Source organism: Chenopodium album, chromosome 18 (genome assembly GCF_948465745.1).
Source record: "Chenopodium album chromosome 18, dcCheAlbu1.1, whole genome shotgun sequence".
Taxonomy (NCBI): Eukaryota; Viridiplantae; Streptophyta; class Magnoliopsida; order Caryophyllales; family Amaranthaceae; genus Chenopodium; species Chenopodium album.
Window position 1 is genome coordinate 14799690 of NC_137851.1, and position 18294 is coordinate 14817983.

Below are 18294 nucleotides of genomic sequence, written 5' to 3' on the forward strand. Positions count from 1 at the left end.
GGCGGCCGCTTCTTGAGTTGTGGAGCGTTTTTTCATGGGTGGCAGGGAGATTTCGAAGGACTTGATTAGTTGCAAGTCCTTACCGCCAAGAGGGAATAACGGTTTTACAGAACCGTTTGTTAAGTTCAGGGACGTTGTACTCGTTTTAGGGGTCTTGGGCTAGTGCTAACGCCACTGTCAAGGGATCGCCGGAAAAAGGTAATCGCGACAGGTTTTTGGTAAAGTTAGGGTTAGGGTTTCGTAGATCTCTTGCGTTTTGCTTCGAAATCTCTGTTTTGGTTCTGATTTGGTTGGTTTGTATGTTGTCTTCTTGGCTTTGCTTGTTGGTTTGGTTTTCTTTAGTTTTTATTCTGGTTTTAAGTTCGCTAATATGTATGGTTGTTAGAGCTCTCGCAGCACAAAACTCCTTGGAAGCTCCTTCTGTGTATTCGGTGCCATTATCAGATAGTACAGTTTTTAGTTTTCGACCTATTCTGTTCTCAACCATTCCTCTCCACCGCTTGAAAACGTCGAATACCTCACTCTTATGCTTAAGAAAATAAATCCAAGCATATCTAGAATGATCATCAACAAATGTAACAAAATACCTGGAACCACCTTTGGAAGAAACTTTAGCCGGGCCCCAAACATCCATATGCACATAGTCTAACAATCCTCTGCTCTTGTACTTGCTTGTAGAGAACTTCACCCTGTGTGCTTTTCCATACACACAATGCTCACAAAATTCCATTTGTGGCGTCTTCATGTTCTTCAACAAACCTTGTCCACTAAGCAATGATAGACCCTTTTCCGACATATGCCCAAGGCGCATGTGCCATATCCTCATGCATTCTTTTTGGTCTTTACTTCCACTAATTCCAACTGCTAAATCACCTGTAACTGTTGTCCCCAAAAGAGGATAAAGATTACCGTGACGAATTCCCTTCATCACTACCAAGGAACCACGAACAACTTTTAAAACTCCATTCTCCAAGACTATTTTGCAACCGTTTTTCTCTAATAAACCAAGAGAAATAAGGTTCTTTCGCAAATCTGGGATATCTCTCACATCCTTTAAGGTTATTATTGTTTCATCATGCATCTTGACTCGGATAGTACCTAACCCGACAGTCTTACAAGCATGATCATTTCCCATCAAAACAGTACCACCATCCAAATTTTGGTAAGTTGTAAACCACTTCCTGTTTGGGCACATATGGTGTGATGCACCTGAATCAAGCATCCATTTACCGGATATCTCGTTGCATTGTTCTGAAACTGAGTAACAATAATCATCCTCGTCATTTGAGGCAAAACTAGCTTCTTGTTTTTCATGTTGTTTTCCTCTGGAGTTGTCGTTGTTGTTCTTCTTGAATATTACCCTCTATGGGCAATTAGCTTTAAAATGACCAAGCTCGCCACATTTAACACGTGGCCTTTCCGCAAGAGGTCTAGATTTTGATCTAAACTTTCCTCCATTGCCTCGCCTTCTTTCATTAGTCCTTCCTCTGTTTGCAAACAATCCCTGAGCTTGTTCGTTATGTTCTCTTCCATTACTAGACATCATTCCGCTTGTAGCAACCTTTCGAAGGTCATCCGCTAAAATTGATGTTCTAGTCTCATCCATGGTTAGAGTATCACCCACAAGCATCAATGTTAGAACCAGATTTTCATAGGATTTTGGTAATGAAAGCAATAACACGAGTGCTTGGTCTTCCTCATCTACCTTCACGTCAATATCCTTCAAGTCTGATATAATCTTATCAAACTTATTAATATACTCCCGGATTGAGGTGCCTTCATCCATCTTGCACGTATATAATTTGGATTTTAAGTAGATCCTATTTGTTAGAGTTTTTTGTCATGAAATTAGTTTCTAACTTTGTCCACACGCCAGCGGCTATTGCTTCTTCATTTACCAAGAATGCAACGTCCCTCTCAAGGCATAACCTTATAGCCGCTCGTGCTTCAAGATCTAACTCTTCCTAATCCTCATCCTTCATATCCCCGGGTTTTTGTTCATTCCCCGCCAATGCCTTATGCAACTTTTGTGATACAAGCAAATTTTTCATTTGCATCCTCTAATAGGAAAAATCATTTTTACCATTGAATTTTTCGATTTCATATTTCCCAACTTTAATCGTTCCACTAGTAGATGTTATTATTATTAATTTCAAAATTAAAAAATAAAAGGATCAGCACTTAAGATTTTGACGTCGGCTCTGATACCAATTGTTAGAGCTCTCGCAGCGGAAATGTGGCTTCTACTAGATAATATGAAACCGATACCTCACAAAGATAAATAATATTTTGGGATAGACAACTAACCACTATGAAGGAAATAATAAATATAAGAAAATAAACTTCTTAATGCTAATAAACTTTGGCGTGAATTGAAAATAGTTGAATTCAATTCTACATCTACCTCAAGACATTTTATAGTAACTTATTAGCTAAATAAAGAAAAGACAATTAACGGAACATGTTGAAAACAACCTATAATATTTTTCTCATTCCCTTCTCCTATGTCTTCTCTTCTCCTTTCACTTTATTTAACCCTTTTTAAATTAGACATAATTTATTTAGTAATTAATTATATCCATACATATTCCCACAATGGTTGGTGGCTTCCTTACCTTTTGGGTTCCTTGCCGAGATAGTGTTCTTCGATGCTTTTGTTGTTGTTTTTGGATTAACATGTGTATAGTCGTGTGGCTTTACATACATGATGTTTGGAGGGCTGAGGGGGTATGTTAAACCTCTCTTTCGATGACTTGGTTTTCGGGTTTGGGTAGTGTTGGGAATAGTCCTTGTCTGCGGTCCATTTTGGTTCTTAAGGTTGGTCTTGGCTTGTGTTTTTTTTTTGTTACTTCTTTTTACCTATTCGGTCGTCGGAGTATTGGTAGGTTCTCACTTAGTAATCTCCGTTTCAGCTTAGTGATGGATTTTCAATCCGTTGCTTTGAAAAACCTTTATCTTAACCCTGCTCTCTAACATGGGGGCCCTTTTAAGTTCCTTTTAAGGGTTTTTTTAGTATGGTAATGGTCTATTCCTTTGAGAAGAGGCCAAAGATACCCATAGTTAAGGGTATCGAGTCACTTGTAAAAGTGACTCAAATTGTGTTGTTAACCCATGGTCGTCTTGCTTTCCTTCCTTTTTTACCTAGTGTACAAGGTTGTCTATGTCTTATTGAGCTCGAGTTTATGTATACCAACAGTCGTGTGTTTTCCGCTCTTACGTTATACTCCTAATCTCGAAATAATGGGGTTACACAGCCAACAAAGGTCAAATGTGGTTTCTCCATCAGCATGTTCGAGGGCAATCACTTGGATTTCCAAGTCGGCATTTACAAGCGAGGAAGTTGTGTTTCAGTTTTATTAGGTTTTGTAATCTTTGTAACATTGGAGCTAGTAAAGCTTTAATGAGTAGCTCAGCGAACTTGATTCGTAGTTTGTAATAGTTGTTTTTGTTAATTAAGCATATGTCACAAAAAAAAAAAAAACCTTAAAGGGTGAGTTTATCCCCAGACCCAGACTCCAGACTCTACCACATCAGCTTTTCACTAACTTTTAAATATATTTTTTTAATTATTGAGATTTATACAAGACTTTCTCCAAATTCACACATTATCCCAAAACTCACTCCAGACTTAGTTATTGTTATTCAAATTACATGCAAATAGTCGTTGGGAATCTTGGAAGTGAATTACCGTTAACTTTGTTAGGTGAGGTGACAAGTTTTGATTGGCTCATGACCAAATATTGCAGTACTTTACTCCCCATGCAAAGTCTGGAGATGAGTTTTGATTTTCCAAACTCAATCCACGACTCACACGAATCTTTGATAATATTAACGCATGAATCTTAAATAAAACTCATCTGCAAACTCTACTCCAGACTAGCAATAACCTTACCCTAAAATTGTGCATCGCACGCCCTTACATCTGGTAAAAATAAAGAGAAAAATAATAAAGTACTCTTGTACTAGTATATGAAGGCCATGTTTGGTGAAAAGCTGATAACTTATAGATGAAGCTAATTATGTTAGCTGATTTTACTAACTGATTTGACTAACTAATTGTAAACAATTATTAGCTTATGGCTTTTTGGGTATTTAAAATTACCAATATAGACATAGGCATAGTTTAATGTTAAGAATTATTAATTGTTAAAACTATATAGTTATATGGTTATATTGTTATGGAACTAAATTGTACTAATGTTTTTTTTGGTATAATCTTGTACATTATTAATACTCCGTATAGTCTTACTCCGTGTAGGTTAAATTTTGTAATGAGATATTCTAATACTCCATATTGAATAAATAAATTTTATTGAATATTACTATATTAGTCATTCTTAAGATGTTTTCATAAAATTTTTTATTTTTGCAAAGCCTAAATTATTTATTACTACAATTTACGATAATAGTTATTATTATTATTATTATTATTATTATTATTATTATCATGGTAAATACTATGGAGTACTAATCAAGTGTCAACTACTACATACAAGTCTGGCAAAGTCCTTTGTTAAATTTAGCTCAAACACCGCCTTGGAGGATGTGAATTTGTTGAAAGGCATTTTGAATGTCAGCAATGTTACATGCATGGACAGACACTTGGGAGCTCCCATAGACTTGTGTGTAGGGAAAAAAGAGTCCTTCCAATACTTGATCGATAAGGTGTCAAGGAAGATAATCAACTCGGAATCACTTAGGTTGTCGCAATCGGCTAAGTTGATATTGATAAATGCGGTTTTAATAGGAATCTCTTTCATGTCATGAAGTGCTTCAAGTTACCAGTTGCGGTAACAAATATGATTGACTCCTTGATAGCCAGGTTCTTCTGGGTTTCAAATGGGCAGAATGGTCTGCATTAGGTGAAAAGGGATACATTGCACCTCCCAAAGGGAATGGGAGGCCTAGGCATTAGGTCAATGGAGGTGTTGAATGGGGCGCTCTTGTTTAAATAGGTTTATAGAATGCATTGTAACCCGTATCTGCTTCTTGCAAGAGCTTATGAACCAAATCATACTTGCACTATATGTATGGGGGGGGGGGGGCTTTTACGAGACTGAGAAGCAATGCCTCTTGGGGGAGAAGGGGTTTTCATCAGGTTGCTAACAAATTTATTATAGATTTTGCGTGGAAGATAGGTGATGGGGAGCGGGTGAGAGTGGTAGGCAGCAGGTGGGTGGATAAGAGTATCCCTATTATGAAGTCAGATCATGTGCTGACAGGGGTAGGGGCTTGGAGCGTTAAGGATCTGGTGTTCTTTGCAGCAGCCGAGGAGATGGAACTCTGCACTAATTCGGGAGCGTTTTGAATGGGAGTTGGCTAGTAAGATTCTAGGTATGGAGCTACCACATTCAGAGGTTGAAGAGGATTTTTTCTATTGGCATAATCACAAGTCAGGGGTTTACACGGTCAAAACAGGATACGCTTTTCTTCTCAACCAGAGAGAAAAGGTTTTTTCAGATCAGGATACTGAGTTTGTCAAACTGATTTGGAAACTAAATATCCCTCCAAAGTGGATTCTTTTTATGTGGAAAATTTTCATGAATGGAATAGCAGTGAAGGCAGATTTACATCACAGGGGAATAGACATAGAAGAGGAGTGTGATTATTGTCAGGATCCTTTGAAAGATGGTCAACACTTGTTTAGACTTTGATCTTTAGCTAGGGTTGCTTGGAGAGGATGCTTTTTGGGCATTAACTCGGAAATTGACGAGTCCACCCCGTTGAGACAGTGGATTCGTGCCTATATCCTACTCTTTTATAGCAAGAATGGTATACACAGTGACCGCATTGAGATTTTCATCGCAATCTTATGGAGTCTCTGGATCACAAGGAATATAAGGGTGTTCAAGTTCAAAGCTGGAGATTTACCAACCTTTTTGAGAAATTTAAAGTCTTCTTGTAATTCTCTAAAAACATTCCAAAAGTTGGGAGGAACTTTTGAGGGGGAGGAGAACCTTGGTAATAGGCCCACGGGCACCCCACTGGGCTTTCTACGAATTGATTTGGGCTTTAAAGGGAGTATAGGGTGGAATGGGAATGAGAATGTGCTGATTGAGATAGACAGTTCCTAGCAGAAGCATACAGGAATTGCAGGGTTTGGATGGAGCTTCTTTGTAGATGGTTCAAATTTCAAGGATGGAGGCAAGTCTTATGGAAAGACTAATTCAGCGGTGTAAGCAGAATTCCAAGCATGCCAGCAAGTGCTCACCTGGGCATGTCAGAAGAATTTTGAGAGGGTAAAGATCTACACTGACTCTGTAACACTAGTGCATAGATTGCAGATACCTGATCATAAGGATATTGGACTCTTGTGGATAGTAAGGGAAATATGAAGACTAGGAAGCATGTTTAGGGGTTGTATCATTTGGAAGTTCGGGAGAGAACAAGTGGCTAGAACCCACCTTCTAGCCAACGGTTGTAGAACCAACTTGTTGTCCCTTTGTAATCTTTAGTTTAGTTTCTTCTTGTCAAAAAAAAAAAAAAAAAAAACTACATACAAGTCTACAACACATTGAATCCGACCCTCCTAAATAAAGCCCATTAAATGAATTTTACTTTACAAAGCAAGGAAATAAAATAAAAAGTTAAAAACCCTTCAACCGACCTCAACCATCTTCTTCCTCTTGTTTATTTTTTTATTAAATGAAATGCAACAAAATCATGGTACTGAGTAATTTGATATTTATTTACTCATATACCTTCTTAAATTTTAAGTATTCCCCCTTTTCTCTTTTAATTTCTTTTTATTCCAATTTTTTACTGCAGATATTAGCCAATTTTATTTGTTTTAGATTTTTTTTAAGCAAATCAGATTTCTCCTTCATTATGCATTTTCTCCTTCATTAATGAAGTTTTCCAATTGAATTTAGACGGTTATTTATTTCTGATTAAATGGGCAATGTTGTAAAATTGGATTTAGATTTCAACCTGCTCTACCAAATCACTGCTAAACCCTACGTTTTCAAAATTAGCTTATTTCATATAATTAGTCTTTTCTATTCGCTAGTTATCAAATACCCACATTAGCTGATTAACTTGATCAACCTCTAATTTGAGGCCTATCTATTGAATTTGACTTAATCCGCTGAACACCAAACACTCCAAAATGAAAAGGCTATCCAAGACTTAGCCTCTAAGATTTAAAGTGGCATGGGCTCGTCTCGTACATCCGTGACATAACATGTTAACTACCCTTTTGATGTGTAAAATCCTTTTCAAGTACTTTATAGTCAAAACTTAATAAAAAAAAAGTACAAGCCAACATGCCATGCACCATTATAGTAATTCAGGCCCACAAAATCTTATTGGGCCTACTTTACCTCCATCCTAAGGTTTCCTCAATTGGATACGGGTCAACCCGAAAAGATAACCCGATTCGCATCAGAAAATCTAGGTGAAGTGACCTAATTATGTTGACATATTGACCTAAAAGTCCTAATTATGTGCACATTGTCTTAAATTCAAATACAAATAGTAGGGGTAATTTCGTCATTTTCAAACCCACTTCTTACTATAAAATCCGTCATTTTCTCAATAAACCCTAGTTTTTCTATATTCTCTCCTCTGAAATCTCTCTCTTCCATCTTCATTGCGGCTGGGTTTTTCTACTGAAGGTCCACTCTCTCTCCTCTTTTTCTCTCTCTTCTATCTAAATTTGTTGCATTTGTTGTGAATTGATTGTGTTTTATTTGGTAATCTGGTAAATTGTTCATGTTTTTTATTTTTTTATTTTTTTTTATTTGAATGTTTGTGTTTTATGCTGAATTTGTTGATTGATTTTTGTTTCATGTTTAGCTAATGTAGTTGATCTGTTGTTATTTTATTCGATCTGATTGATTGTGTTTTTGTATGTGATGTTGTATTGATTTACGATTGAATGCATGTTTTGGTGAATGCATGTTATCGTTTTTACTGTTCGTGTGTAACTCAAATGAAGCTTTTGCTAATTTGAGCTTTGATTGTTGTATGTAGCATAAAATTAGTTCACTTTGATCGATTTTATTGATTCTGTTGTGTAACAGATTTAAAATCAGTAGTTGATTTCGATTTTACTGTGATTTTTATCATGATTTATGTAGTATTTTGTTCAAATGATGGTTAAATTGTTTCATGTGATATGAATTTTGGACAGATCTGATTTTTTTTTTTTTCTTTTTCTTTTTTGGTTGATACTTAGCTGAGTTGCTTCATGATAGTTGAGTTATTATTGTTGATGCTTGAATATGATGAACAAACTGTATTTAACTTTGTAGTAGTCAGTGATAGCTTAACAGATGATCCATACCATGTAAAAGATCTTGCATTTGTTTTAGGATTTGATTATTAATCGTAATAAAATGTAATAATGGTTCTGAAATTGAATAATTAGATGTTTGGTAGTATGACAAATTATTTTGTACAGTACAATTAGCTATCGTGACAGTAATGTAATAAATCTAGTGTGGTAAGAGTGTTAAGAGTGATGTATTTAATTTGTGTTATGCTGTGGTTTGTATAATTGGTATTGTAGTTTAGCTCAAAGGTGATCAGGATAGCTCAATTTGGTAGAGCAGAGGATGAAATGTCCTCGAGTCACCAGTTTAATTCTTGTTCCTGACATATGGTATTTAATTAACTGCCATAGTAATATTTGTTGATTGGTTGAATTCTGTTGGTATAATTGTTCAATTTATGTGGTAATCAGTTTTTACTCTCATTTGTTTTCACTTTTCCAATTGTTCATATACGAAAGTGTGGCATGAACTTGCTTATTTGTCCGTCTAAATATCATCTTAGATCAGCTATATGTAAGTGGTTGACTCTGTTTTATCAAAAGATTGGTGCTCAATGTGGTTGTTCTGTTTGCAGTTTGACTTGAGATTTAACCATGGGTAAGGAAAAGATTCATATTAGTTTGGTGGTCATTGGCCACGTCGACTCTGGAAAATCGACCACCACCGGTCATTTGATCTACAAGCTTGGTGGTATTGACAAGCGTGTGATTGAGAGATTCGAGAAGGAAGCTGCTGAGATGAACAAGAGGTCCTTCAAGTACGCATGGGTGCTTGACAAACTTAAGGCTGAGCGTGAGCGTGGTATTACCATTGATATTGCCTTGTGGAAATTTGAGACCAACAAGTACTACTGTACCGTCATCGATGCCCCTGGACATCGTGACTTTATCAAGAACATGATTACTGGTACCTCCCAGGCTGATTGTGCTATCCTTATTATTGACTCCACCACTGGAGGTTTTGAGGCTGGTATCTCCAAGGATGGTCAGACCCGTGAGCACGCTCTTCTTGCCTTCACCCTTGGTGTTAAGCAAATGATCTGTTGTTGTAACAAGGTATACTTCACCCTGTTTCATTGTTATGCATTATACTAAACCTCTCTGATTACTGTTGAGTTTGTGTTTACATGGTTTGCTCTATTCTGACGATGCTCTGTTTTTTGTCTTAGATGGATGCCACCACCCCAAAGTACTCAAAGGGTAGGTATGAAGAAATTGTTAAGGAAGTGTCATCATACCTCAAGAAGGTTGGTTACAACCCAGACAAAATCCCATTCGTTCCCATTTCTGGGTTTGAGGGTGACAACATGATTGAGAGGTCCACCAACCTCGACTGGTACAAGGGACCAACCCTTCTTGAAGCTCTTGACTTAATCAACGAGCCAAAGAGGCCCTCGGACAAGCCCCTTCGTCTTCCACTTCAGGATGTGTACAAGATTGGAGGTATTGGAACGGTGCCAGTGGGACGTGTTGAGACTGGTGTGTTGAAGCCTGGTATGCTTGTTACCTTCGGTCCTACTGGACTGACCACTGAAGTTAAGTCAGTTGAGATGCACCACGAGTCCCTTCCAGAGGCTCTTCCCGGTGACAACGTTGGATTCAATGTTAAGAATGTTGCTGTCAAGGATCTCAAGCGTGGTTTCGTTGCCTCTGACTCGAAGAATGACCCTGCCAAGGAGGCAGCCAACTTCACTGCCCAAGTCATCATCATGAACCACCCTGGACAGATTGGAAATGGTTATGCCCCAGTGTTGGATTGCCACACTTCTCACATTGCTGTTAAGTTTGCTGAGCTTGTTACCAAGATCGACCGGCGTTCAGGTAAGGAGATTGAGAAGGAGCCCAAGTTCTTGAAGAATGGTGATGCCGGTATGGTTAAGATGATTCCCACCAAGCCTATGGTTGTAGAGACTTTTGCTGAGTACCCACCCCTTGGTCGTTTTGCCGTGAGGGACATGAGGCAGACTGTTGCTGTTGGTGTCATCAAGAATGTTGAGAAGAAGGACCCAACTGGTGCCAAGGTGACCAAGGCTGCTCTGAAGAAGAAGTGAATGGGTTTTCAACTAGCTAAGGGATTTGAGGCAGATTATCTTTGCAGTTATGAGTATAAAATCTTGTTTTCCTTTTGTACTTGCTTTGTGTTTTTCCTAGACTTGTGTCATAAACTTTTATGGCCAGTGTCGTCTGGCACCTATTCTCAGAATTGGGTGCTGGATCGTCGGTGGCGTGATTTTGGTCTGTGTTTGGTGTCTTAAAAAACTGTTGTCATATACCCTTTGAGGTACTCTTGTTTCAAAAACTGCATCTGCCATTTTCAGTTTAAAGTACTTTCTCAAGAATCTTTCTTGCTGATTTTTACTTGAGATTTTAAACCCCTGAAGTTATTGCTATGTAGTATTGAAAATTATGTGTTGTGACATTGTTCTCTTGTGTTGTACGCCCATTTATAGTTGTCTTGTGTTGTACGCCCATTTATAACTATTTATCGTCGGATGATGAATGTTCCATTTAACGGCCAAATGTGTTCATATGTAAAATGTTGCTGTAGATTTGGTTGATGCCTGTAATTTGAGAAATATGTTCGTTAGCAGAGGGTCTATATTTAGTTTAAATACTTTTACTTTAAGTAAAATAAATCACGTACTATTATGGAACGCACAGATTAGTGGATAGTGACTAAGTGTCACTTTAACTTTACAAGCTATCACTTTCTCCTTTCTACATCGGTTTTGCAAACTAACGCTGGACCACATCAGTACATCAGTAACATCACTACATTGAGTGGTCTTTTTTTTTTAAAACTGCTTTAAAACTTAAACTAAGCTTATAAACGTCTATCATTGGTGAGCTAATTTCAAGGAGTACCATTTCATTTTTTTTTAATGCAATCATACTGGTTAGCAGCAGGCTCCAATTCGGATGGAATACTGCGTTAGGCTAGAAACACATATAGACATGCCTTTCTTTAATAATGGATCACTTTTAAATTGTTAAAAAGTGATTTATTTACTAGTTGAAGTTTCTTTTTAGCTCACGATGTCCCAATCCATTCATATCTTTTCGATGGAAAGTGAAATACAAGTAGAATTTTGGAAGTCCATTTTTATTTGTTTATTTTGAGTTAGAGTAGAAAGAAAGGCTTAGAATTGGTAAACCATTGCGGAATTAATTTACTGGATAATAAGCTAAGGGCCTGTTCACTTTAGCTTGATTTCAGTTCAGTTCAGTTCAGCTTCAATTAATTCCATTCCGTTCATTTCAGCTCAGCTCAGTTCAGTTCAGTAAATGTGAACATGCCCTAACTTGTACATAAGGTTAGATACAATTTGACTTGACTTGAAATTGACATGTCTAATCAAAGTCTACTTAGTACCAGACAAATGTGGATAATTTTGCGAATTAACTATAGCATAAGTTGATGAGGCGTTTGGTAGGAGGGTTAGAAATAAGAGGGATAAGGAGAGAGGATAAATGTAGGAAATTGATAGGTGGGATATGCATAAATAATTCTTTTCCCATGATTGGTTAAGTATGTGAAATAAATTAGGGATAATTAATAAAATTATTAAAATAACCCTTATTAACTTTTATCCTTTCTCCTTACCCTTTCAATTTCATTAATGGTCTCTTCGGTTTAAAACATTTTATTGAAATGCTGGATTTGGCCAAATTCCATATTTGGGTAATCCAAACATTTGGATTTAGAATTGGCCCAATCCCAACCTTATTAAAACTTTAGTCCATATATGAAAATTTGAAATTCAATCCAAAACCCTATCATGTGAAATCCCAAAACTAAAAAAGATTGACATTGTGTTTTCTCTCTCTTTGTGCTCCTTCACTGTCTCACATCAAGCTTTCTCTCTTTCTTCAAGCTCTCTCATGCAAGCTTTCTCTCTCCTCAAGCGTTTTCTCTCTCCTTTTCTACTGTGAAATTACACTTCTAAGGTTTCTAATGCTACAAAATTGAAGGAGAGCACAATTCTAAATTTATGGGTTACTATGGCGGAGATCTAATCCATGTTAAAAGCAGCAAGGAGCGGAAGATTTTTTCAATTAATAATTTGGTCATTGATCTGTGTGATAAGCTTTTGATTTTCCCCTAATTTTTGGTTTTAATTTTGTCAATTTGATGAAATTAGGGTTTTTATGTTGTATTAGATTATCCTTTAGTTTTCCCCTAATTCCTTCAATTTTGTTGTAGTTTCAATTTGTTTGATTTATGCGGCTAATTGTATCTTTTATCCCTACACTATACATCAACAAATTTTTCATTCTTCTTTATTTCGTAGGTTTTTCCCCTAATTTTTTTAATTTTCGGAGTTGTTGATTTAATTTATGTGCAAAAGTTTATATTTTGGGAAAAAAAAAAGCGAAAAGCACTAAAGAATTCTGGAAATTCTTTGTTTCCCAAACAAGTTTTTGGAATTTGAAATTCCAAAATTGAAATTCTTAATTTGCAAAACATGAAACTTGGAATTGAATTCTAGAAATTGAAATTCTTGAATTGAAATCAATGATTTCAAATGAAATGCATGTATCCAAACGCAGCCTAAGGGTAATTTGTTACTTAGCCCATTTTCTATGCCTTCCCCTTATATCCCCCTTTAGTTATAGAAGTAGAGGGATATATGGCCGTTTTTATCCTTATTCCTATCCCCCTTCTAAACTCCATCCCTATAAACAAACACTCTTCTTCTATACTTATCTTTTATCTTTATCCCACCCTTTTTACCCCCCTAAACAAAAACCCTCTAATTGAAAATATTTAGGGATACGAATCAATTAAAAAATGACCAATTGACTTAAATTACAACTACTTTAGCTCCAGTCCTTAATTTGTATTGATTGTTAAAAAAATGAGGGTCACACTCTTTTTGTTTTTATTTTGTATGGAAATTACTTTTATCTTTACTTACTTGTTAAATTCATTTCTTTTTTCAAAAATTGTTTAGGCAGATCATTTCAACTAAAAGCTTAAATTGATGGTTGAAGTGCACATAAGAGCCCTTTAAGTTTGAAATGTGGATGCAGCATGTGCCCTCGCATACCTTACGCGAAATATTCCACTTAAAAGTGAGGGGTGAATGACATTTGTAGTACCCAAGTGTCACGTTGGCTCTGATACTATGGTAAAGGACTATTTCAACAAAAAGTTTAAAGTTTTTTTTCGAATTTTTTTTTTTTTTAAAAAAAAAACTCATTAAGTCTGAACTTATATTTTTTTTTTAAAGAAATTTAGTCTGAACTTATATGAAGTATTGAACTTATTTTACTTTTTTAAACTTATTTTATCTGATAAAGTAAGTTAAAGCAATGAAAAAAACAATTAGACTCTTAATTACAACTTTTGTTTGAAAACCTTAGGCTATGTTTTTTAAATAATTTTTTTTAGGCAAAAACCTTAAGCTATGTTCATTGTACTCTTATCACTATTTAAATTTATTGAATTTAAATTAGTTTTATTGATAAAAACTAATTTGATGAACTTATTTATTTATTTTTTTTTAACAAAGATTGATTCATAAATAAAAAAAGTCATATAATGACATCTACAAAGAGATTTATATCAAACAAATACATGACAATTGAATCAAATAAAAACATCCTTTCAGCAAAGCTATGGTCGTTATTACAAATCATACATTCTTTATACCCTCTTTCACGTTGCTGTGATTTAGCTTTTTTGGACGAGAGGGTCTATCAATCTGTAGCCGTGAAGAAATTTTTTGCCTAATTCGTCTAGTTGTAATCGAAAGATTAACCTATTTTTCAATTCCGCACAAAAATTTATTCATGAAACAACAAACACTACATCAATCCATCAAACAAAAAAGCAAATCCTCCTTCAAAAGAGAAAAGAAAATCTTTTTTTTGTCGAAGGAGAAAAATCCTCTTAAATAAGAAGAAAAAGACTTTCTTTCGAGTGAAAAACATTCCTCCTAAAAGAGGAAGAGTTATTATAAACCTAGAACAAACAAAAACAAAGAGAAAAGGCACACAAAAAAACAAAGATTGGGGTTTTCCACTCGTAAAAATCGATAGGTGCCCCTCCAAAATTCAACAATAGAGGCTAGAGCTTTTAGGAGGAGATGTAACATCCTAGAAATTCATTCCCTTTAAAACACCTGTTTTGCTCTTTTAAAATACGAATTAGGAAAATTTAAGACATTATCGCCACCTTGAAAACGGTTAAAGCAAATATCAAAGACACACATCGGAAGACTCTTTTCAAAACCATTCAAAACAAGTCAACTTGAAAGTCAAATCAAACGAAAGTAAAGTCAAACCAAAGTCAAACATAATCGACCTACAACTTGGAACCATTGTAGGCCCTTATTAAAACCAAACAAATACTTAAAAACCTCCGCGTTAGTCTCACAAGCATAACATATAATAATATTTAAAGCAATAAACCACATCATAATCTTATGGAAACTAAGCATGATTCACTCTTCACTCATGCCCATCATGAATATGCTTCATCACCTGAAAAACTCCTCTCTAATTGTCCCCACTACTCGCCATTATTAGAAATGGGTCGTCGTAGGGCCAAAGTAAAGACAAGGCCAAACAAACATACAATCAGCAAAGCTGAGTACATAAGCGTAATGAAACACACTAACATGCTTTCATCCTATCAATCACATAACTTACCTGATTACACCTGTAACAAGCATTAGAGACACTTAACAAATAACTAGACAAATAACAATGTCCATTTAAATTTGATTACGCATCGAATGGGTTTCCAACCAAATCCCTGCCCCAAATAAATGGAGGTAAACTACACCGGGAGCTAACCGGGTAGGCAAATGTCACATGAAGTGATGGACGTCATGTGCATAATATTAATAAAAGGAAAATACAGTGTCCTATAATCCCAGTAGAAGTTATGGTTAAATATAAAACCCCATAACTCCCCCCATATGTTCATACTCAAGGTATATACGTTCCAAGAGTTTCGGTGCGTAATCTCTTTCATTTTACGTTGTTTTTACATATTATTCAACTTGGTGATAACTCTCAAACCATAACACAACCAAACATTATAATTATACGAGCAATCAATCATACCAAATTAATTCTTGAATAATTAATGACCACATAACTTTAAATGTTGAATCCTTTTTAATCTATCTCGGTGTCAAAGACTCCTTAAACGCATAATGCGCCGCAAATCCTATCCCTCGGTGTTAGAAACACCTTAAGTGCACATGGGCACCGCAATATAATTTATTCATGTGTACTAAGACACTTAATAGCTCAATTCCTATTCTTAAAGCATCAATAAAAATTATATGAACCACAATAAAATTCCCTTTTTATATTCCAAACCAAATTAAACATTTAGTTGATTAAACATGCTTCCAATCATGCCAATAATAAAAGTGTGGTTCATATTCAAGATGCCAATATAATTATTTCCAATCCCTAATCCATCACAAATAATCCATGCTTCATAATTCAATCACCAACATCAACCAAATAACAAATTCCAATCAAAACCTATCATGATACTACTTGGAATTAATTATTCAAAGCCTAGCATGTTCCTACATCATCAAATAAATACCAAGTACGCGAACATACTTTGAATACAATCTCAAAATCACCGTACCACAACTACACAAAAGCACTCATTTGAAAATCTCCTACAATCCAAAATCACAAAGAGGCATTAATATGTACACCACACAAATTTCCAGCAATATATATACTTCTTATTCACTCATAAATTATTTAAAACAAGTTGAAATTTAATTTAATATCCCTTACTTTAATCCCAATTAATGGGTAGTAAAAAATTCCTTCAATAAACTTAATTATGGCTAACTAACAAAATTTCCAGCTTCATTAAATCATCAAAACTTGCTGTAAATATGCTTTAAAACACCTATTTCAATAATTTAAACCACCCATAATCAATTTCCATCATTATGCAATAATTTAGAAACCTAGAGTTTTCAATTTGCGGCTTTTTAATTCAAAACCAAATCTGAAAATTTATTTGCATTAAACATCATAAAACCCAAAATTAATAATTAGATTAAGGATTAACTTAAAACAAAAGAATTTTTATTTATTTTTTATTTTTTATAAACACATGCACACGCACAAGGGGAAGGGGTGGTTGCACTACCTCCCACGGCTGCTGCTGCTGCTAGCCCTGTGCTGGCGGCGGCTGCGGCCGGCTGTGGTGGTGGTGGTGGCAGCCGACCACCGTGGGGGTGTGTGGTAGTGGTGAATTAAAATAAATAAATAAATAAAGGGGAAGGGGAAAAATAAGATAGAGAAAGTGAAAATAAGAGGAGAGAGGGAAAGAGAGTTACCTTTGGGTATACTTCACCTTGAGCAAAGTTTGATTTTGCTCATATGGTGGGTATTTATACCCTCTCTCAAAACCCACCTTCCTAAAATTCTCTTCCTACCCTTAATGATCCATTTCCTATTCCAACTACAATTTGACTTTCCTTTAAAATTATCCTTTTATAAAATCATATGTCCCAATATTTTTAAATTATAAAATAAAGTATTTTAAAATTATTAAATAAATAAATTGGACTTTTAATAAAGCTCTTTAAATTAATAGAACTTTATAAATATTTGGTTTCAACATATCTAAATATACTTTGAGAAATACTCCCTCTGGTTTTAAATACTTGCTCCACTTTCCTTTTTCGGCCGTTTTCAAATAGTTGCTCCATTTCCTTATTTAGAATGCTTTTACAATATTTATTTCACTTTCCCTCACCTAGTAGACCCAACATAAATCATATTTTATTAATTTCATATTATGTCTCATCTAATTCTCTCCACTAGTTTTGCTTTTTATAATTTTTTATTCTTCCACCTACCCTACTATCTCCATATTTTATTACTTTCTCCAATTTCTCCTAAAACTCTGTGCGTGGAGAAATGGAGCAAGTATTTATGTATACAAATACGGGGTATTCCAGGAGAAGAGAGAGGCTAACTTAAATTATTATTCCTAAATTTAGATTATTATTCTTGTTATAAAAATAAATAAATAAATAAATAAATAAATAAACCGATTAATTACTGTTACTGAAGTAATGTTTTTATTTTATTTTCTCAATCCTCTCTTTGTATGAATATTACTTTGACGTACTTTTCATATACTAATTTTCTAAAGTGCAAAACAAATGGCTTGCATAGACGGATAGACCTAAGCTTGTTTTAGATTCCCTGACCCAAATACATTGAACAAAAAACCAACAAATCAAATTTCTTTTCAAAATCAATATTATCTCCATTTTTTTATTATTTACAACAAAATTTATTTTATTTTATAAATAATACCCCTTTATTGTAAATAATAAAAAATTGAGGTAGTATAGAGATTATAACATATACTAGACATCAAAATCCATCTATTGATGGAAGGAAGAATTGTACTGTATTAGCTATGTTTGGGCTTAACCCAGGTTTTTAAGCCTAATGAAATGTCAAAAATCGCAAATTTTTGGCTGAGGTCGTGCTCAACCAGTGCTGACAGAGGTCGCGCCTAGCAAATGAACATTTACTAGAAAAAAAAAAATAAACGTTTATTTCTGAACATTGCATTATATAAAAATGAACATTTATAATATAAGAATAAAACAAAGAGACTGTGAAACTGAAAAAAAAAATGGATTATACATTTAATATTCTAAAACTGATCATTTAAGTTGTAAATAAAAATGAACATATGATGTTATTACTTATTCATCAACATTTTTTTAAGCTTCAAGTTAAATACCTTGATTTGTTCAATTCTCTTAAATGGATATATATCTTGCAAGTGAGCTATATGATTTAATACTAATTAGATAAATCAACAATATGTTTTTTTAATAATGAACAAAATGCTAATGTCTAACATTTTTAATGGTAATGTCAATTGAACATCCTTTATTATAAAAACGAACATTTTATACAACTGAACAAACACAAAAAAAATAAAATGAACAATTATTTTTATAAGAACGAACATCATACGGCTTGAAAATGAACAT

The 18294-nt window shown here is 34.8% G+C and overlaps 1 protein-coding gene across 1 annotated transcript; it reads left to right on the forward strand.

The window, feature by feature from the left end:
* Window positions 1-7517: 7517 nt before the first annotated feature.
* LOC145591556 (elongation factor 1-alpha) lies at window positions 7518-10633 on the forward strand. Its single transcript, XM_081648045.1, has 3 exons — window positions 7518-7616; window positions 8851-9331; window positions 9445-10633. Exons 2-3 carry the CDS (start codon window positions 8870-8872, stop codon window positions 10324-10326), a joined length of 1344 nt encoding a protein of 447 aa, XP_081504171.1. The 5' UTR covers window positions 7518-7616; window positions 8851-8869; the 3' UTR covers window positions 10327-10633.
* The last annotated feature ends 7661 nt before the right edge of the window (window positions 10634-18294 follow it).

Bases quoted from the DNA above. Each gene is read 5' to 3' on its own strand.
- LOC145591556 (XM_081648045.1), top strand. From the start codon at position 8,870: ATGGGTAAGGAAAAGATTCATATTAGTTTGGTGGTCATTGGCCACGTC. The intron at 9,332-9,444 runs GTATACTTCACC...TTTTTGTCTTAG, and splicing joins TGATCTGTTGTTGTAACAAG to ATGGATGCCACCACCCCAAA.